At 38.3% G+C, this 23416-nt stretch overlaps 1 protein-coding gene across 1 annotated transcript in view; it reads right to left on the reverse strand.

Annotated features, from left to right (window-relative positions):
- Nucleotides 1-22319: 22319 nt before the first annotated feature.
- Nucleotides 22320-23416, reverse strand: part of LOC125235595 — a 217207-nt gene continuing 216110 nt past the window's right edge. The window contains exons 3-6 of the mRNA XM_048142193.1: nt 23238-23391; nt 23077-23199; nt 22916-22996; nt 22320-22328 (exon numbers count right to left, since the gene is read on the reverse strand). Coding sequence (XP_047998150.1) covers nt 22320-22328; nt 22916-22996; nt 23077-23199; nt 23238-23391 — 367 coding nt within the window. The remainder of the gene's footprint in view (nt 22329-22915; nt 22997-23076; nt 23200-23237; nt 23392-23416) is intronic.

A 23416-nucleotide genomic window follows, 5' to 3' on the forward strand; every position in this document is an offset into this window, starting at 1 on the left:
AAACAAAAACGAATTAAGAGTGACCAGAGCTATTTTCTTTTACCGCTGTTTCCGACGAATTGCTAAAACTTTATTCCCTGGAACGGCTTACGATCGGCTAGCCCACAGGTAAAGAAACTGCTATAAAAACTTTGTGTAGTATTCTCACCTACGGATTTTATGACAAAATGGCTATCACTCTCAACATTTTTATTTTTAGGAAAATAAAGAATAAAGATAAAATTTAGATTGTCTTTCTAAAAATAATTTAACGAATTCAATTATGATTGGTTATTCATTCAATCGTTATGCTAGCTAGCAGCTGCACTCAGTACCTACAAAAAAGAATCCGTGTTTTCTAAAAATGAGAATCATTAACTTTATCGTGAAATAAATATGGCTTTCCTAGACCCAACGAGATTTCGACACCTGACAGATTTGAAACAAAAAAAATAACAATGTAACTTCCACAACTAATTTAAAAAACAAAAACACAGAACGAAGAAATTACAATATAGTAATGTCCTGATCCTCAATTTAACTGTAATGTCGCGAGTCGCACACTAACCAGTCGAATGTGAGACGCTGTCTTGACGTTTATGCACGGTTTAATTTATGATACGGAATCAAAGCGTGTGTAGCCGTCTTAGCTGCTACGTTTACGTTACAAACCCTACGTTGCTACGGTAAATTAAAACCTACTAACTATGTTAGAACGAGTATGTATGTATATTTATTTCCACTTTAAAAAATACTAGAGTGTAAGTGAAACCCTACTAAAAATCATTAAATATATAAATATTAGGGACACCGTACACAGATCAACTTAGCCCCAAACTAAGCAAAGCTTGTACTATGGGTGTTAAGCGACGATATGGTGCCCGATTGATATTCCGAAATAAAATACGCCGATTTTCGGTACGCCGACAACGATTCGCCGACGTCTGTTTTGGCCGAATAACGATTGGAAGATTCTCATTTCGCATAATATTCGTTCGTAAACAGAGTCAATAGGCAGAAATTTGATACGCCGATTTACTTTTCGACGAACAATCATTTAGTAATTGTAAAAATTGGCCGACACAAAATTGGTCGAAACACAATAGGTCGAGTGATCATTTGGTATTTTTTTTGGTGAGTTGGCTGGAGCCTGGAACTTGGGTAAAAAGTGTTCTGCGGATTCAAAAATCTAGTTGTTAGATTGTTTGTAAGAGTAATTCACATTTATTTAATTTATTTATTTATATTAATCATCATGTTCTAATGATTCTAAGGATTAATTTTAGTAAATTATGTATTGTTGTTTTCAACTCACCAATTTTTTTAAAGAACATAATGTTGCCAGTGCATGTAAATTATTACCGCAACGAAAAGAATTTCACATTATACATTGTTCAAGACCCCCCCCCCCCCACTTTTTCCCGTGGGTGTCGTAGAAATCGACTGTGGGGTATGGGTTAAATTGTGGCACTGTCACTGCAATGTCACAATCTGGATTTCTTTTAACCCTTTTTTGCCAAGAGTGGCACTGAAACTTAGTAGTTCATGTGCTCTACCTACCCCTTTATGGGCCTGTATGTATGTAAGAAAAAAAATCGTCTATAAGTGCGTAATTTTTTTACAACAGCCATAAGTCAATCATTCGAAAATATTTTAACAATGTATAAAAATGAAACGTTATTCGACTAAACGTGGCCTAAACGAAAATATTACTTTGCTAAATGTAAAATGTCCAATAATAGTTCGGATAATTTGCACAGAAGCGAACTGAACTGTATGCGAATCAAGATTCTACGTAACGTTATTCGACCAAAAGTGACAGCGATAGTTTGATTATTCGGCTAAATGGCATTCGGCGAATCGTTGTCGGCGAATCAATAATCGGCTAAAAAATTGTCGGAGAATCATTAGGTAGCCCGACGATATACATACTTAAATAGATTTAAAAAACCGGCCAAGAGCGTGTCGGGCCACGCTCAGTGTAGGGTTCCGTAGTTTTCCGTATTTTTCTCAAAAACTACTGAACCTATCGAGTTCAAAACAATTTTCCTAGAAAGTCTTTATAAAGTTCTACTTTTGTGATTTTTTTCATATTTTGTAAACAAATGGTTCAAAAGTTAGAGGGGGGGGACGCACTTTTTTTTCCTTTACGAGTGATTATTTCCGAAACTATTAATATTATCAAAAAACGATCGTAGTAAACCCTTATTCATTTTTAAATACCTATCCAACAATATATCACACGTTGGGGTTGGAATGAAAAAAATATCAGCCCCCACTTTACATTAGGGGGGTACCCTAATAAAACATTTTTTTCCATTTTTTATTTTTGCACTTTGTTGGCGGATTACCAGCCCCCACTTTACATGTACGGACAGGGGGTAAGGGTTCCCTAATAAAACATTTTTTTCCATTTTTTATTTTTGCACTTTGTTGGCGTGATTATTACATATCGGTACCAAAAGCTTTCTAGTGCTAACGGTTACTGAGATTATCCGCGGACGGACGGACGGACGGACAGACAGACATGGCGAAACTATAAGGGTTCCTAGTTGACTACGGAACCCTAAAAATCGGGTAGGTATGAGTAACTTAACTGTATATAACATACTAAACAAAATTCTATTATTTGATGTTTTTGTAACCTAGTCTTAAGGCAAGTAGGTGGCGTGCGAACCAACATGCGATTTTATTTTTCAGTGAATTTGGAACTTTAATTAGTTCCACTGTAGTTGAAAATTGGTTTTATTTTTGTTCTTTTAATATGAATTTAGGACTTAGGATAGAAGTTACATTTAATTCAGTCGACCCCGAATAAGAGGCACCTATTGAAACTCGCATGCGAAATTCCGTACCGTCTAAACCAACCCCTATTTAGGTACACCACAGATCACCCACCACGCATGGTTCAGCCATAAACCCCTTAGTTTAGCACCACTTGGATCCCACACAGCGTTTCCTGCGTAAACTATCTCAAAATGGCGGACCGCACAAGATGGCGGTGAAGGTAATGAGCCACGCGATTTGCAAGGTAAGGCACCTTGCATCCCAAGTGGTTTTGGCTGATTTTGAAGATATTTTCCCACAAGGAAGAGTTGAAATCGTAAATAAATTTGTTCATGAGTTCACGGGGATATGGAGTAAGGAGCACGATGAACGATGAAACTAGTGCCTACAACATAGGCACCAGATATTGCAATAAAACTTATTTCAAAGTTGGAATTCGCGACGTTTATTGAAATTTCTCACTTATATAAAAGTATTTCATATACAAATTCCTTTTCTAAACGCACGCAGAGGTGAAAATACCAACACCACCATATTCGATATTTCGCCGAAATACTTAAACGAATTTAGTATTCAACCCCAGCGCAACTTTAAAATTCATCAACCGAAATGACGTCCCAAACATCCAAATGTCGTTTACCAGCAAACAGTTCTGCATACCTCCATAACCCTCGAACACCCGGCCGTGTTCAATATAACACAACATGCTTGACTTTCTCACTACCTTACGACGTTTTAAATAAGTTGGGTGTCGCTAGTTTTATCACTTGTGTGTGACTTCGCATAATGAGCTGTGCAATCAAGGCAACTTAAACTTTATAGCGCCAGAGATAGGGCTTGAGGAAGGTTCTGGAAAGTTCAATGGAGTGCTTGATCACTTTGTATGCGCTGCAGAGTATGTAAGATTGTTTATTAGTAAATGTCTTGCTTGTTTTGGTGTTTTATCCGTTAACGTATTATGTATCGTGCTTTTTGAACCCTCTTTTAGCTAATTATTTCTTTGACTAAAATGGAATCCCATCCGTGATACTAGTAAAAACTAATTTCCCCGAGGTCCTAATGTATATTGCTGTGGACTAGAATGTAGGCTATTTGGGAAACCTACTTAGAAATACATTTATTTCTAATGCGTAGGTCAACTTTAGTGTTTATCGTAAAAGTTTCAGTAATTATTCGAACCGCTATTACTAGTAGATCGTTAGATAACTTACAAAAAAACCATGTTTAATTAAAGTAGGATAGTAGGTATCCTCCTTTAATTAAACATGGAATCCGCTTTGACAACTTATCTTGGGATTAGTTGTCAAAGCGGACCCCAGGCTCCCATGAGCCGTGGCAAATGCCGGGATAACGCAGGAGGATAATCGCAGCATGTCTTCCTCTCCCATACATATCTATCACCCTATATGCTACATGCCTAAATAAAACCGATGCAGTATATGAAACCGAAAAACAAATAATGCGGTTTTATGTTTAATAATTAGTTCGTGTTGCCAAGGATTATTTATATAGGATTTACATACTTCATACTAAGAATCCTACCTCGATTTTTGAGCGCCACCTATTAAATACTATCATAACTACACTGATGATGCCTACAAAATTATTTTTTCAAAATGTGTATTGACGTGGTATAATGATTTTAAAATAAAGAAATATTTCATTTGTTCTTATAAAAAATAAAAACACGCGAAAATATTTGGGGAATATGATTTAGGCCACTTCCGGGCTGCGAACAGCGCCATCTAGTTTTAAGCCTAAAAGGCCCAAACATTTCAGGGGTACGCTTTTTGGGCTTTGTCAGTCCAGTATTAAAACGTTCTTTGTATTGCTATGTAACTCATAATATTTTAGACTTTAATCTTAATATTTTATCCTTTTGATACACTGAATAAGCACAGTGCAATGACCTAAGTTAATTAACAGCAAATTGTTGGTTCTCAGCAACTGGGTGGAAACCTTAACCTCTGATATCGTAATTACAGCCACTAACGATGTGGGCGGGGGCTACAAACATAAACAAACTATCGATGAAAGGACGAGGAAACAAATAGTAAGGTTTTATGTACCTACTAGCTTTTGCCCGCGGCTTCGCTCGCGTTAGTAAGAGACAAAAAGTAGCCTATGTCACTTTCCATCCCTTCAACTATCTCCACCTAAAAAAATCACGTCAATTCGTCGCTCCGTTTTGCCGTGAAAGACGGACAAACAAACAGACACACACACTTTCCCATTTATAATATTAGTATGGATACTACAATTCTGCATTATTAGCCGAAAATGCGACGTTGCATAAAGTTACTTGAAATGATATCTTTTTAAATCATCATCGTTGGTAAAAACGTAAAAAGCTAGCTAGCCTTAAAACATCCTTGAACAATGTAACCCCGAGAGTTTTATTCAACATAGCATACATCAATCACGGATTTTCATTTACTACCGATCCTGACAAACCACGTTCGCTACACTCACTTTCATAACGTTTCTCATACACGCTCGTCGGTTTCGAGTACTTCTGACCAGGATGCGTAGCCGAATGGCACAAACGCTCACGAAACGAAACGCTAGTAGATATCTATCCCTATCGCTCTTGCGTATTGGCGCGACAGAGCCGGACTACGTTTCGTTTTCGTTTGGCGTCGGAGAAATGCCATTCGGCTACGGGGCCTGGCCCCTGTTTCAAAAATGCTACAATTGTCAGTGACATATGTCGAGCGACAATTGTCAATGACAGGTGACATATTACAATTTTATAAAATATTTTCTATAGAATTGCATGCAAACATGACAGGCATTCTGCTACAATTGTATGTATTACAATTCTGTTGTGAAACAATAATCATTTTTTTAGGCGACATATTTGTAGAATTGTCGGTGAATCTCGACATGAGGTTTAAGATGTGTCGAATTTGTGTGACTATTGTAGTAATTCGTGGTCGATATACGCGTAGTTCATGAACTATTTTATACACATACCCTCAAATTAATGAGTGTTTTTAAATGAACTACGTACCTTCGTATTTTTACACCTAATTTCAAATTGAAATAGGGTAAAATTTACCTTATTAATAAAATACGTGACATAATTATTTATTTAAAGTCTTAGTTTAGCATAACTATTAGTTTAGAATAAATTTACATATTTTGATTTATTTGTATATTTTTATTGTAGTATTTTTATGGTCAAAATCTTTTTTATCCTTTTATTCACGTTATAAGAAATACGTTTTATATATATCTTAATAATTAGTAATTCAAACTTATTAAATACTTAATATAGTGCCAAGTTAGATATATGTCTTAGATATTTCTAATCTTTGTCATATACACCCGTTTCATTAAAACGTTGAGCTATTCCTTTCTATTTATTAACTTTCATTTCGAATGTTAATTTGTTTTCAAATTTATCAAATAACACGAATTTGCTGTCGAAAACCAATTTTAAGATAGTCATCTTTCTTGTTATATCCATTATGCAATATTGTTTTTGAAACAAAATACTAACACATACCACATACATATATACTTGATACACATAAATAATGTTACCGAAAAAAATTATATAATGATGGGAGAGGATTTAGATAATAGTTTTAAATAAGTTTTATCAAAGAAAACAAAGGCATTTATAGTCGGCCAATAGACATAAAACTATCCATTAAATACATTTACTTATTGCCATTTGAGTTGACAACTATTAATTATTTGATACATTTTTCCCTGTGGTTAGTCGTGACAATTGTATTCTACAATTGTCGCACCTGTCAACGTGGTGAAACCGATAATTCTACATATGTAATATTTTGTGACAATTGTCGCACCTGTCACCGATGTGAAATTGGGGCCTGGCCTTTTTGCAATATTTCCCCGATTTGATTGAGAAAGTTTATCATAATCATCAATTATCTTGTTTTATATCATTATGTATGAACATACATACAATCACGCCTGTATCCCACGAAGGGGTAGGCAGAGCACATGAAACTACTAAAGTATCAGTGCCACTCTTGGCAAATAAGGGGTTGACAGAAAACGAAACTGTGACATTGCAGTGACAGGTTGCCAGTCTCTCGCCTACGCCACAATTTAACCCATATCCCACAGTCGCCTTCTACGACATCCACGGGAAGAAAGGGGGTGGTGAAATTCTTAACCCGTCACCACACGGCACGGCCACGGGTTTATATCAATTTGACTTAAACTGTGGATGCTCAATTTATAGTGCTCAAAGCCCTGTTTCAGCTTGTGTTTCTGGGTTGTGTATGTCAACGTATTGTATTCAGCAGAGTATTCTTCCAGCAGGGCTAAGAATGCTAAGATCTGACTGTCTATCATTTGTCACCATGTCTGTCACGCTCTAACAAGTATTTAAGTGCGAAAGTGATTTATGACAAGTGACAAAAACACGACCATGATGCGGCCACAGGCTTGTCACTACGCAAACATGTTCATGATAGCACAAGGATTATATTTGTTGGCAATTAAAACAACTGAAATCCAGAGATAAAGGAACAGTGTGCTAATAGTCAGAACTGTTAGTAGGCTTTCACAGAAACAGCCTAATGACCCACCCGTACCTGAGCCCCAATTAAGGCGCCGAAGCCATCGGAAAAGCATTAGCGGCAGTAATTAAGGCGCAGCATGTACAATTTGCATGCGGTCTGACATGTATTGTGCCGTGAAGATGGTAAACCCCATTGGAACGGTTGAGAGTTAGTTCACTAGGCGGTGATAAATTTTCTGTATTTATATTTTACTTTAAAATATGCATGTTAGAATACGTTTTTAGTTAGATGTGATATTTCAACGTGTGTCCCAGTGGTGATACAGTACAGCAAACCAGTTAAACTGTTTAACCTTAAGTTCTCAAACAATGTAACAATTTCGTTATTTTTGAAAGCAAAATTGTTTACTTAAATCTTAGAAAATTAAAGCTATTAAACTTTTTGCAAAACTATACATAAATTATTACTTACTTATAAAGAATTTTAAGTTATCAAACGTACAGCCATTTAATTTCCCTTATCCCATTCCGTAAATCCGTACAATAAAAACCAATCGCTTCCACAACTGCTTATAAGAAACTCAACGCGAAAGCGATAATAACCTCACCATTGGAGAATATTACAGACAATATCAATATCGCAGTGAGTCGGCGATAAGCGATAAAACTAAGCGGTCGCATCGCTACCGTTTCAACGACTGCGATTTCATGACACACTTCTACGCTGTTAGGGACGCTGTCCACTACACGAAGTCGGTTTTAAAAATGCAAGCTTTGTGTGATATACACTGAGAGAAATTGCATTGTGAATTTAACAATTTCGACCTGTTGCGGGTTTATCAGTTTGAAACAAAAGTAATTTAGTAAACAGAATAAATTACAATATTGATGATACAAGTCGAATTTGTTCGAACAGCAAGGTCAAACTTGTTAATAGATATTTGATTGAATCAGCCAAATATATGTTTAAAACAATATGTGTCATGTTGCTTTTATAAAATCGACTTGTTGATTCAAATATATACACTGTTGATTCAAATGACGAGTAAAGTAATTTGTAGAATGTATTACTTACACTTAACAAAATCTAACATGTAGTTTGAACCAAATAGCACGCAGGCGCTATTTTAATCAAAAAACTTGTTGACGAACATGAAAACTGGTTGTTTTTCTCTCAGAGTAAGAGTACCTATTTACTGTAAGTGCCCGAACTTAAAGTTTTACATAACACGATGATTGAAAAACAGCTTAAGTTCCGCCTGATGGCAAGCAGTCACTAAGGTAACTGGCTACGTTACGCTATTACGCTACAGCATAATATGGACGACTGCAACTCCTAGGGTCTCCCCAAACCTATCGAACTGTGAACCTACTGAAGTGAACTTAAATCGTTAGTACTTAAATCTGTATCTATTTACGAAAACATTACTTCAAAGATAATCTTCCGAAATTTTCAATATGCACTAGAAAGTCGTTTACGACTTCGATATGAGAACGGCGGACATAATCTGTTAGATTGCAGCCTCCACTACGGTACGGCCGTTTGCGATGGACAATTCACTAGGAATTCATCTCGTTATTATTGGTCTAGTTCATAATATTAGTCATTCAACGAAGATAGCGACTGTAGAATGGTCAGTAAAATATTAATCTGTACTCATCATCTTTTCCAATGCTCAATATGCGTCTCATCAGATGCACTAGACAGTCGTTTACGACTTCGATATGCGAATGGCGGGCATAATCTCTTAGATTGCAGCCTCCACTACGGTACGGCCGTTTGCGATGGGCAATTCACTCGGATTTCATCTGGCTAGCTATTATTGGTCTAGTTCATAATGTTAGCGATTGAACGAAGTGAGCGTAGGATGATCATTGGTCAGTCGTATTTGTTCAGGGATGATATTCAAATACTGTAAATATCATCATCATTCTCTTGCCCTTATCCCAGTCACTTGGGGTCGGCGCAGCATGTCTTTCTCTTCCATACATCTCTAAATAATAGTCATTAAATGTATCGAATCGAAGATCGAGGCCACATCTGAACTTATATAAAAGTGTTAATGTACATGAACTATGTAAAAGGAGGTCTTGTTAATATGTATTGTACGGTTAGGTACATCATAAATAGGCAAGTCACAGACATTTTTGTGACTCTTTCAAGTACTAAAATACCTTGAGCCGAATAGCATATCGATGCCGCGCTTATCGATGTTTCTATTTGTGCATTCTCAATGACATACCTGAAAAAAAAGCAAAACGGGTAATTAGTTTTATATCTAAACACGAGACACCTACCTGTCTAAAGTACAACAGTCCATAGTGGTTATTAAATGACGAAAGTCGGTTAAAACAGAAGTTTTTAAAGAAGGCCTATTCATTGCGACAACGACCTAAAATATATCTAAGAGATAAAGAAACGGAACCGAAAAAACTTGGCAGTGACTTTATCGCACTTTATATAGCATTAAATTCTAGTTAACAGTTTTAACTCGCACATAAACACGGGAGCTTGGTCCGTTCATAGCTGGCACAGCCTAAATATTGTACCTAACCAGTTTATTAACTATAGTCGGCTTCAATAATAGCGGATAAACAACCTCCCAAATTATCTTCCGCTGATGTTCATATGAGTATATCTCTGGCCTACTATTCGCGTTCTATGTTAGATAAGTCTAAAGTTAGTCGAGCTTCAATCACACGGAAACCAGGTAGTGTGTAGAAAAATAAAAACGGTTAAAAATCCGTTACTGTTTTAAGTTAAATCGAGTAGCTCTAAAAATACATCACTAATGTTGTTACATCAGCTGGCTATCGTTACATATGCAATATGTATACTGGTGTCAATATGACAACTGTGGCAACCTGGCCCTGTGGTTAGCGCGCGGCCACGAGGCAGGCATCTGCACCCTCGCTAGTTTACTGCGCGATACTGAGGGCCAAAACACCAGCTGGCTATCTTTACACATACAACATACTGGTGTGAATATGACAATTGTGGCAACCTAACCCTGTGATTGCCTCAGACAGTCATATCCCACCCAGACTGCGCCTTTTATAATGTCTGCTGGCTATCGTTATACAAACAATGTACTAAATAGTGTAAATATGACAACTGTGGCAACCTGGCCCTGTGGTTGGCGCGCGGCCACGAGGCAGCCATCTGCACCCTCGCTAGTTTACTGCGCGATTCTGAGGGCCAATGACACCAGCTGGCTGGACAATAGTATCCAAATAGGTACCTACTGTTCTAAAACATACGTAAGTACTCGTACGATGACCGGTTGACGACACATGACGTCACACATATGTCATGGCTCCCCGCTCTGACGATCCAAAAATGTAAAGCGATCGGTTGTAAAGCGGCTACACCAGTGCCTAATTGTGTTCGATATTTTTAGAATTGTTTGAATGACTATTAGTAGTACAGTACATGATAAATTTATTAAAAGCATGTATCAAAATATAAATGAATGTCTGTAAGTGTAAACAAAATGATTCGAGTTTCTAGTTCCATTATAAAATTTTGAGTTCAATTCTATTCCGCTCCACCACTAAGCCTCGTACTATTTAATAGAGTAATTGTCATCAGCCATCATCCACGATTAATAACTGTTCATGGCATCCGGGTAATAATCAATTCCGGGGTAGCCACGGAATGGATTACCGATAGACTCTCTAGCAATTAGTCTGATAATCGATTCAAATAGAAATACATTAACTGTTAAGTAGTATAGGACATTAGTGACGGATATTGCTTACAGTTATGCATTTAGTGTAGTTTACGGCTCATATTTGAAGGGTTCCGTGGTCAACTAGGAACCCTTTTAGTTTCGTCACTGTCTAGGTATATGGCATCCACTGGCTCATTGGGTGGACGATATCTGGAAAATTGCGGGTCACAATTGGATGAGACTAGCTGGCCGCGATTATTGGCGTACTAGAAGATAGGCCTATACTCAGCAGTGAACGATAAAGGGCTGATATATTATGATGATTCGCGGCATGTTTCTGTGAACTCTATGAACCTAATGCTAGTGTTAAAAAGCTACAATTTGCCGACCTTATTTTCTATTGGAGCATGTGTCCAAAAATAATTATATGAAATCTTGAATAACCGTGGTGGCCTGGTGGCCTTTACAAGTTTAATGCTTATAAGGAGGCACACTTAAAGGACAAACGTCGCCCTTTGCAATCACAGTGGGTACAGAGGCATCATGTGTTGCCAAGCCAGAAAATAATCTTCGAAAAAATGTTTGTAATTTTGCAATTTATCAGTGACAACAACCGGTTCAAGTAGCACCACTAGGCGTAATATTCAAAAATTTAATTTCTTAATGTCATATAATAACGTTTAGGTACTGAAGAAACTAGTCGACGGAATCCTCAGACCAACGCAATGAAAAGCAGATCAGCCATCTATCAAAACCGTCGCGAACAAAAAGTGGGCCCGTGAATAATATCACTCGGAATTAAATCCGACGCCATAACGCACATGCGGTGCGACTTATATCTGAGACACTTGTTTTAGAGAGTTCTTTTACAGATACGGCTTTTTTACCCACTTAATGTGAAATAGGGTAGTTTTGTGGTGTTTACATCTCCGGTGACACTTTGCTGGGACGTCAGTCTTCCGCGACCACGGCCAGTGCAACCTCGCCGAAACGTTGGGAAAAAAGGTAAAATAAATATAAATATAAATAAATATTGGGGGACACCTTACACAGATCCACTTAGCCCCAAACTAAGCAAAGCTTGTACTATGGGTGCTAAGCGACGATATACATACTTAAATAGATAAATACATACTTATATACACTGAGAGAAATTTGCATTGTGAATTTAATAAGTTCGACTTGTTGCGGTTTATCCGTTTGAATCAGCCAAACGTATGTTTAAAACAATATGTGTCAGGTTGTTTTTATAAAATCGACTTGTTGATTCAAATATATTGCTGATTCAAATGACAAGTAGCTTGTTGTTTGAACCAAAGAGCACGTAGGCGCTATTTTAACCAAAAAACTTGTTGAACGAACATGAAAACTGGTTGTATTTTCTCTCAGTGTACATAGAAAACATCCATGACTCGGGAACAAATATCTGTGCTCATCACACAAATAAATGCCCTTACCGGGATTCGAACCCAGGACCGTAAAATAATGTTAATTAATCGTGTTCGACCTGTGTGTGACTTTAAATATGTGTACAAAGCGCTTTGAGGCAAAATGTGCAAACATCAAAAAGTCCTCTAAAAGTTTCGTAGCGGCATGTACTTAGTGGATTTATCAGTACTACTTGACACTAGATGACCTAGAATGTCACGAGACTCACGAGTGACGCAATTTAGCGTTATTTAGCAGAACTGATAAATTCGTTACTTAATCCATGATTGGTAAGAAAACTAACGTTGTATATAAGAGTTAACCCTAAGTGCGTTTTCACATTATCCGATCCGATATCGGATGTCGGACCGATATCCCATACATTACAGGCGCCATCTTGGATTTTTTCAATTGAAATCCTTCCGACATCCGATATCGGATCGGATAATGTGAAAACGGACTAAGTCTGTTATCACATTATCCGATCCGATATCGGATCAGTTTTTACAATTATATTTATTGTTCAAGCTCTTAGGAGCCCGAAAGTAAAGATAGGTATTTCTTTTTAGGGTTCCGTAGTCAACTAGGAACCCTTATAGTTTCGCCATGTCTGTCTGTCCGTCCGTCCGTCCGTCCGTCCGCGGATAATCTCAGTAACCGTTAGCACTAGAAAGCTGAAATTTGGTACCAATATGTATATCAATCACGCCAACAAAGTGCAAAAATAAAAAATGGAAAAAAATGTTTTATTAGGGTACCCCCCCTACATGTAAAGTGGCGGCTGATTTTTTTTTTCATTCCAACCCCAACGTGTGATATATTGTTGGATAGGTATTTAAAAATGAATAAGGGTTTGCTAAGATCGTTTTTTGATAATATTAAGATTTTCGGAAATAATCGCTCCTAAAGGAAAAAAAAGTGCGTCCCCCCCCCCCTCTAACTTTTGAACCATATGTTTAAAAAATATGAAAAAAATCACAAAAGTAGAGCTTTATAAAGACTTTCTAGGAAAATTGTTTTGAACTTGATAGGTTCAATAGTTTTTGAGAAAAATACGGAAAACTACGGAACCCTACACTGAGCGTGGCCCGACACGCTCTTGGCCGGTTTTTTTTAATAATATTCAGTATTCAAGTTCCCAAGTCCCCGGGCGCACTGCAGCGGCCTCGGCGGAACGTGTACAAATTGTACCACTGCAGGTTGCGCACGTGGCCCATAGAGTACACAGCTACAGAGGCTTTCGATTTTTTTTATGTTTTAAACTTTTAGTAGAGCGGCGAGAGGGTCTCGGAAAAAGTTGATGTGACTGGAGAGTATACTGCTGACAAGTGGTATCGTTGTGATCGGTAGACTTTACTGAGTACGAAATAATGACTTGTCACATTCTCAGACTGTGGGGGGGTTAACTATGACGTCACAAAGATCGCGGTCCCGGGTTTCAATTTTTTGCCAATTTGTCTAGAACCCCTTATCCAATTTTGAAAAATGAGGTGTCGATTGAAAGCGTATAACATGCTGATTAAGATTTGTTATAAGTGAAAAGTATAGTTTTGTTAGTTATTTTTTAATTAACAATAATGCAAAAAATACTTTTTTTTTACTCTCTTTTTTTATTTTTGTGACTCAAAAAGGCAATGAAAACGGCCACTTAGCTAAAAAATATGTTATATAAATCATTTAGCTACATTATTAAGCTATCTGTTGCTTTTGAAATTTCTACGATCGGATAATAAATAAGCAAACTACAAGCACATACCTGTAGGCGGGGAGTACCGCTTGACACGCGTTCCCATACATTCGGCGTCTACCAAATTACACCTCGCGCAAAATTCGTTTCAAGCAGATATACCTCTAATCTTATTCATCGTAACCTATCAATATTTGTATCATTTGAAAGTACAATTAAAGTCCTTTAAGAAACAATATCAACCATTTTCTTAAAATCAATAATCGCCAGTCTACGGTGGTTACAAAGAAAAAAAGCGGGGATTCAATTTGACTGGTTCCCTAGGTTTGATACCCTAGACGAGTTTAAAAGGGGAGGTAAAGGTGACAAATATGGGTCGTTCTCTGGCCTGAAAGCTACACAGAGGGCCAGGGGAAGAAAAACTAGGGTTTAAGTTATTTTTTCTTTTATTTGTTGATTTTATTGTGTTTAATTTTTTTTGTAATTTTATCAAGGATACACGTTGGTTTCTTTTGCTGAAAATTCACTTTTTTATGAGAAATGTGATGAATTTCATGGCATTTTTCGATAGAGACTAAAATTAACTTTCAAATAAGGCCACATATACATACTTTTACTTATATAATATTAAGGGTAATACCAAGTAATACCGTTTGAACTCAAACGACTTAGAGGTGCGGTTTTTTGACCCAGTAGGTATTAAAAAGTAATCTTAAAATCAAAACGATTAGACTTCGGTCGTTATACACATTAAATCACTAAAATGAAGTTACCTTTAATGTTTTAGTAATTATAATCATTACTTTTAGCCACTTTTCTCAGAACATAATTATTCGACAGAAGTCAAGATCAAGATAACATTAAGAGCATATTTGTATGTCTTTCCCATCACGGAACAATGGTGTTCCGGACCTTTGGGAGGCGTGCGCGGGGCCGAAGCCAACGCGTAGAGGCCCTTTTGACACTTTAATGAAATGTAAGGGGTACACCGAGCGGATGCTGTCCTTGCCCGTATCATGGGACACACGCAGAGGCAGCACCCGCCAGGGTGTAAGGACTATTTGAGAGTTAATGGAATCTAAAATGAACTGGGCTATTTTGATGAGAGTGATGGACTAAATACTGGGCTATGGATAAAAAACCGGACGCCTGCCTAATAAAATGGTATCCAATTTTATTTCCGGCAGACGGTGACTCGTCCCCATAAGATGGGCCCCCACAAAAAGCGACATTCAAGATGGCTCAAGGGCAACACCGGTGTGGGAACTCAAGGGTGTTGAGAGGTGTACACCGCTTTCTGCCCAGTGGCTGTCAAGCCACTGTACCAACTCGCGTCTTATGCATATTTTCACTTCCACCCCTGGGGCATGTAACCCTAACAACTCCACTCTGGACGACCAGCCAAGGCAAGCCAGAGGTAGAGAGTACTGTCCCACCCACCCGCCTTACGGGTAACAGAACTCCCCAGGAGCACTCGGGTACGTGGGGTCGCTGTTCCCCAACAGCTCGCCACAAGCTGCCCTGCGTTGACTGATTGCACTGGTTAAACCAATGGGCGATGGGGTCGTCACATCCCTACGCCAAGAGCATATTTATTATTAATAATGCGTTATAAACATGAAATAGTTGTTGGGGTACACTTGTTAAGTACATGCAGCTCCTGCAAATACACTCAGTGTCAAAAAAATCACACATCTCAATCGTTTGCGTTGAAGCAGTATTGACCCACATATTAGAGAGCAGGGCGCGCAGGGCACCTCGTAACACTATGTGTGGCACTGAGGAACCAGTGAAGTCAGGTTTATGGATTGCTACACTGCTGTCCCGCTTGCACTACTCCGCCGGGGCTATTTCCCTTAATATTATATAAGTAAAAGTATGACTATGTGGCCTTATTTGAAAGTTAATTTTAGTCTCTATCGGAAAATGCCATGAAATTCATCGATTTTCTCATAAAAAAGGGCATTTTCACAAAAAGAAACCAGCGTGTATTCTTGATAAAATTACAAAAAAATTAAACACAATAAAATCAACAAATAAAAGAAAAAATAACTTAAACCCTAGTTTTTCTTCCCTGGCCCTCTGTGTAGCTTTCAGGCCAGAGAACGACCCATATTTGTCACCTTTACCTCCCCTTTTAAACTCGTCTAGGGTATCAAACCTAGGGAACCAGTCAAATTGAATCCCCGCTTTTTTTCTTTGTAACCACCGTAGACTGGCGATTATTGATTTTAAGAAAATGGTTGATATTGTTTCTTAAAGGACTTTAATTGTACTTTCAAATGATACAAATATTGATAGGTTACGATGAATAAGATTAGAGGTATATCTGCTTGAAACGAATTTTGCGCGAGGTGTAATTTGGTAGACGCCGAATGTATGGGAACGCGTGTCAAGCGGTACTCCCCGCCTACAGGTATGTGCTTGTAGTTTGCTTATTTATTATCCGATCGTAGAAATTTCAAAAGCAACAGATAGCTTAATAATGTAGCTAAATGATTTATATAACATATTTTTTAGCTAAGTGGCCGTTTTCATTGCCTTTTTGAGTCACAAAAATAAAAAAAGAGAGTAAAAAAAAAGTATTTTTTGCATTATTGTTAATTAAAAAATAACTAACAAAACTATACTTTTCGCTTATAACAAATCTTAATCAGCATGTTATACGCTTTCAATCGACACCTCATTTTTCAAAATTGGATAAGGGGTTCTAGACAAATTGGCAAAAAATTGAAACCCGGGACCGCGATCTTTGTGACGTCATAGTTAACCCCCCCACAGTCTGAGAATGCGACAAGTCATTATTTCGTACTCAGTAAAGTCTACCGATCACAACGATACCACTTGTCAGCAGTATACTCTCCAGTCACATCAACTTTAAAACTAGACGACTTTTTTCAATTCCGCCGCCTTACTATTTAGTACTACAGATGTCGCTAGTTGCAATGGTCAATTTGCAGCAACTGACGAATGGTCAGCTGGTGGAATTGACATCGTATTGATCCGGCAATTCAAGCATATACGTTCGAGTACCACGTTGGCTTAAGTTGATCATTGTTGAATTTTCAAGCTTGGGAGCTGCCTGGGGGCTGCTTGGGGCCTGGGGGCCTGAGCACTGCAGCACCCTGTACAAACTGTATCACTGCAGGTTGCGCACGTGGCCCATATAGTACACAGCGACAGAGGCTTTTAAATATTTCAGTGAAGACTTAAATGTAAAACAATTTACTATAATAGTTTTTCAGCGTCAGCGGTTGTATTAACGTAATTATATCGCGAATGTTGCGACATGTTTCGAGTCATTAAGAAGACCCGTCCTCAGGAATGAGTGTGAAATTCAAAAAAAGGCATAAACGGAAAAATCGAAAATGTGTCGACTTTTGACTGGACTAAAAAAAAACCAGCATCTCTACAATAATCTAACGTCTTGAAAGGTAAAAATAAATGTCTAGTTTTATTTAGCTGCGATTTCTTGTAAAGTGGAAGTATTTTAAGACGCTACAGGAGCGAAAATGCTAAAACGGAAAGGATCCCCCTCCCCCCCTTTCTATTTGGGCGTTCTTGTTAAATATACTTTTAAAATTCAAATACAATCGTAAGGAAACTTGAGAATCTGAATAACAATGAAATAATCTGTGTCGGACCGTTTAATTTTTTTGGCTAATTGTTACCAATTTTGAATAGGTACCTCACCTTTTTTTGCGCCATAATCAATAAGGCCGTTTTTGGAAAATTTTGATGGACTCTAGCGTCTTTAAAAATAAGAATATCAAAAAAATCGAAACGACACAGATAAAAATAATAATAACCTGTTGAAAAAATTATTGCTCTATATTAAAAAACCAGGGAGGAAATGGTCGAGAGCGTTTGTATCGTCCTAATATGGACCGCCTCTGTTCTCGCGTACCCTAGAGTGTAATCTCGATAGAGTAATGCGTCAGCCGGACACGGCCCGTATAAATCAATCGCCCTAATAGTTGCCGACTACTGCTAATATTTTTATCTGTATCCATATTACGCGGTTCTAATTCCCCGATGGACCCGTTACGATAAGATTTATTGTTGTAAAGGTTCGTAACTACATATTTAACGTTAAATCTGGGCCTATTTATGTTTAAACATCGATTAATACGAAAGGGAAAATATCTTCCCCTGCACGGAAAGCATGGTCGCGCGATAGACGATAAAATAGCAGGCCGTCCCTATCGCACTATTTGTAAGTGCGGTAGGGACGGCCTTTTTATCGTCTATCGCGCGACCATGCTTCCCGTGCTGACTTAGTAAAGGCAAGGACCATATAATACCGGGACAGACAAAGCCCATAAAAAAAAGCGTACCCCTTTAGGCTTAAAACTATATAGGTGGCGCTGTTTCGCAGCCTGGAAATGGCCAAAATCTTATTTTCCCGAAATATTTTTGCGTGTTTTTATTTTGTATAAGAACAAATGACATGCTTCTTTATTTTAACAAGTACCTATCATGATATCACGTCAATACATATTTTGAAAAAAAAAATTGTAGGCGTCATCAGCGTAGTCATGATAGTATTTAATAGATGGCGCTAAAAAATGGAGGTACGATTGTTAGTATGAAGATTGTAAATCCTATGTAAATAATCCTTGGTTAAGGTAAACATTTATGTGATTAATGGCTAAGTAGCGTAAGTTCAAATGGATATAATATAATATATCAAATTTTAAATAGTCAAGATTAATCGCTCATTGAAATAGGTACGTGTCTTAAAATCCTCACCTCCTTCAAATATAATTAAATAAAACATAACTCAATACAGTAACTTATTAACATTTCAGCGACTCGAATTAATCAAAATAACATTCCAAACTGCTATTTCGAATTAAGATTACAATTACAATATTGGCCCTACATCTACAGCCGAAATTGTTCATGGCAAAGACTACCAATTCCCCAAATATAAAACCAGTTTAAAAATAAGCTGCCGTCACGCGTATATGCTACGAACATTGAGGTCAAGTTATACTAGGTACTAGCTTAGGCTGGTTTTGCTGTCACGAGGACCGACCGCGCCGAGCGACAGTAAGTTCAGGGTGGCTAGCCGAATGGCACAATCGCTCACGAAACGCTCACGAAACGAAGCGCTAGTAGATATCTATCTCTATCGCGCTTGCGTATTGGCGCGACAGAGCCAGCGGCGTATCGCTTTCGTTTGGCGTCGGAGAAATGCCATTCGGCTACGGGGCCAGAAAACGTTTTAGAGTAAAGCCGCCACCATACATGAACGTTTTGAGAGCGTGGCGTGAGCGGGGCGCGGCGCTGGCGGTACGCTCTCATCGCGCTCCGCTCTCAAAACGCTTATGTGTGGCGGTGGCTTAAAGCGAACGGGTCCGCGCGGACGACAACATCAACTTCATACAAATTAGTCGTGCGGATCGGTCCGCGAGACACTAAAACCAGCCTTAGAGTATGAATGAAAACGCTTGGTGAATAGACCAAAAGCCAATTGTATGCAAATCCAAAGTCGCCCGCTGTTGACAATCGTTAAAACTTTATAAATGGTCCTGAAAGACGTTCGTATTCCCTCTTAATTACGAGTTCCACTTTCAAATCGATTATTTCTACAACGGTTTTCGAGGCTAATTTGTGACGGGGCGCGAAATTTGCAGCTTTTTGATTGGTTAATAAAGAAAGAGCTGTTAGCAGCACCGGCAAACTTGAGCAATTAAAATGCACAGATTAGATGCAGTTATTCAAACAAAGTGGCATTTTTCTTAATTTTTAACCGACTTCAAAAAAGGAGGAGGTTCTCAATTCGACTGAATGTTTTTTTTTTTATTTTTTTTTTGTATGTATGTTATTCGATATCTCCGAGAATCGTGGACCGATTTTCAAAATTTTTTTTTTGATCGAACCGGTATAACTCCGAGATGGTCCCATTGGCACCAAGTCAGGGTCTGATGATGGGATCCTGGAGAAATCGAGGGAACTCTTCAAATGTTATAGGCACATGTAATGTTTTAAGTCTATTTTTCAAAGGTACACCAGTATTTACGTCTGATGGTAATAATTTTATGTGGCTGAGCTGATGATGGAAGGTCAACTCCTCAATGGTTAGGAGTTAAAGGATAATTCTTTCACTACTGTACATGTATTCGGACTGATACATATAATATCACTAGGAACCACTAAAAATCAACAAATAAATAAACTTTTTAACAAAAAATAAAACCGCCTTCAAAAATAAGCGCGTTACAAAACACGGAGAAACTAAAAAGCCAAAAATAATAAACCTTTCAATTCAGATTTCTTATCGTATTGCAATAAGCTAAACATCCAAATTATAAACAAATCAATTATTTTTGGAGTCGGTACCATCCTGTGTATGGTTGGGTGGGGCAAACAGGCAATAGCAAGGCGACGAACAGGTCTGGTACCGACTACAAAAATAATTGATTTGTTTATAATTTGGATGTTTAGCTTATTGCAATACGATAAGAAATCTGAATTGAAAGGTTTATTATTTTTGGCTTTTTAGTTTCTCCGTGTTTTGTAACGCGCTTATTTTTGAAGGCGGTTTAATTTTTTGTTATTCGTAATAAAACAATATGTTTCAGTTGGTATAGCCACAGTATAATAAAGAGTAGTACTCCCGCTCTCCGCTGAAAGTGCCGCCCACTCCCTCTCGGTTAACTCACAGTTACCGCCTGTCAAAAACGCGAACAGTCGACCTATCATATTTCATACAAGCATAGTACGCGTTCACTTACACGAGCTTAGAATGTGTGCTAGGAACGCGCCTCTTTCATACATTTGATCGCCAGTGTCCGAGGTGTGGTATGGCAGTATGACATCTGATGTAGGACGTTTAAGAAATTGTGAGATGAGATGAGGAACGGTGTTGTTTACATCACATTCATAAATTACTATAGAAAACATATGCAGCGCAGCGCACACTAGTGCCAAAGAGATATAATAATAGAACATAGTATTTAATCAACATATTATTTATTCAATGAACATATTAAGTATCGTATAAACTAAAACATCATGCACTGAGAGAAATTTGCATTGTGAATTTAACAAGTTCGACTTGTTGCGGTTTATCCGTTTGAATCAGCCAAACGTATGTTTAAAACAATATGTGTCAGGTTGTTTTTATATAAAATCGACTTGTTGATTCAAATATATTGCCGATTCAAATGACAAAGTAGCTTGTTGTTTGAACCAAAGAGCACGTAGGCGCTATTTTAACCAAAAAACTTGTTGAACGAACATGAAAACTGTTTGTTTTTTCTCTCAGTGTGCTCCCTTCCTCAATCGGTAAAAAACAGCGCTTTCATTTCACACTCAATTAAACAGTTATTAGTTCCCACTAATAACTAGCAACCGCATAACTAATCAAACTGCGAAATGGCTGAGGAGATCAAAGCAGTCGACGGCCATAATGTACGCGATTCCTAATTAACCTGTTTAATAACCAAGCTATATTTAATAATTAAAGTAATTTACGAGTAATTCGGTGCCTTTGATGATACTTTGTCGTGCGTGTCAAAAGGTAAGTCGAAATGTGAAAACACGATTCATAAATATGTGTGCAGTAAAACACTGCACAAGGGCGGCAAAAGCATTAACAAACTCGAATCGTTAAGAGCACTATGACAAAAAAGGCGATATATTGTAAAATGCACAATATTCATCGATAAAATTATACACTTTACCCGTACTAAAAGAAAGAAAAGTACTTGTTTCAGCTAGAACATCTTATTAACTTAAGGTTAAACAAAAAACATAAAAACATATGGAAGAAAAAGCTTATTCAATTAGTCATGTTTGTTTTTCTGATGCTCGTTTAGGAGAAACCGCGTGAAGCACTGATTTGGGAGCTCTTATTATGTCAAATTTGATGAGCGTTATAGCTCCCATCTTCGGCGCCGGGCTTGTAATATAGCCTCTTGTTCGTAACCCTTCAGTTCGTGCCCTTAATACACACTGTACATTAATGCCCATCCAAAAATTACATTTTATTGATTACTTAACCCCTCATTACTCATAAATACCTACCATAAATATGTCAGGAATTGATAATATTGAAAAGGAGATACCTAAGGAATATCTAAAATATGTCCAAGCATTGTTAGCAATAATGACGTAACTGTGTTCCCATTAGTTCTCCACAATTCCAAGATAAAAAGATATGTAACAATAGGGATTAACTGAGCGGTTTCCTCCTCCTAATATGACGAAATTAGTGCTTGGAATTCATTCTACGCAGAGATAAAGGTTCCTATTTGTCCTGTTTATAAATACTCAGTGGTTGAGACATGGGGGAAACAAGCAGCAAGTGTATTAATAATAAAGTTAAGGTAAAGGTCACTATGTCAAAATTCAAATCGGGCCTTCAAATTTCCTCTATTGATGGACTACCGAATTGTTATATAACCACAGGTTTTCTAGGAAGAGGCAGACTGAAAATTTGATGATAGCACGATTTTAACCCATATTTTATATCGACTGGCAAGAATGCGTCAAACTATGATGAGCGATGGAAGAAAGGCGAGACTTTTAACCATAAATAGGACACAGGACTGGTCTGGAATCATCATCATATCAGCCCTTTATCGCCAACTGCTGTGGACTGAGCTGAGCGCCTCTCTTCCAGTAACGCCACTTGTCCCGGTCCTGAGCTAATAGTCTCATCCCGTTGTGAACCGCAATTTTCCGGATGTCGTCCACCCAACGAGTCAACAGATACAGCCCTTCTTACATCTCGAATAAAGGCTTTAAGCTCCAGACATCTCTCCTGCTAGTTCACAGACCCCAGCTCTATAGTCCAGGTGGAAATCTAGCTAGCTGACACAAGACTGTCATGTGATGACTCACCTTTTCGCTCAGCATGTGGTGCACCCTGGTGGCCTGGTGCCGGCTTCTGTGGAGTTCCAGCTGCAGCTCCAGGCATCGTTCCTGCCAGTTTACGGACCCCAGCTCTATAGTCCAGCTTGAAGCCTAGATAGTTGACACCAGACTGTCATGTGAAGACTCACCTTTTCACTCAGCATGTGGTGCACCCTGGTGGCCTGGTGCCGGCTTCTGTGGAGTTCCAGCTGCAGCTCCAGGCATCGCTCCTGCCAGTTCACGGACCCCAGCTCTATAGTCCAGCTTGAAGCCTAGATAGTTGACACCAGACTGTCATGTGAAGACTCACCTTTTCACTCAGCATGTGGTGCACCCTGGTGGCCTGGTGCCGGCTTCTGTGGAGTTCCAGCTGCAGCTCCAGGCATCGCTCCTGCCAGTTCACGGACCCCAGCTCTGTGTCCAGCTCGAAGTCGAGCGGGTCCACGCGGGACTGACCCACGGGTCTGGAACAAACCGAAAAGGTTTTGT

Source organism: Leguminivora glycinivorella, chromosome 17 (assembly GCF_023078275.1).
Source record: "Leguminivora glycinivorella isolate SPB_JAAS2020 chromosome 17, LegGlyc_1.1, whole genome shotgun sequence".
NCBI classification, from domain to species: Eukaryota; Metazoa; Arthropoda; class Insecta; order Lepidoptera; family Tortricidae; genus Leguminivora; species Leguminivora glycinivorella.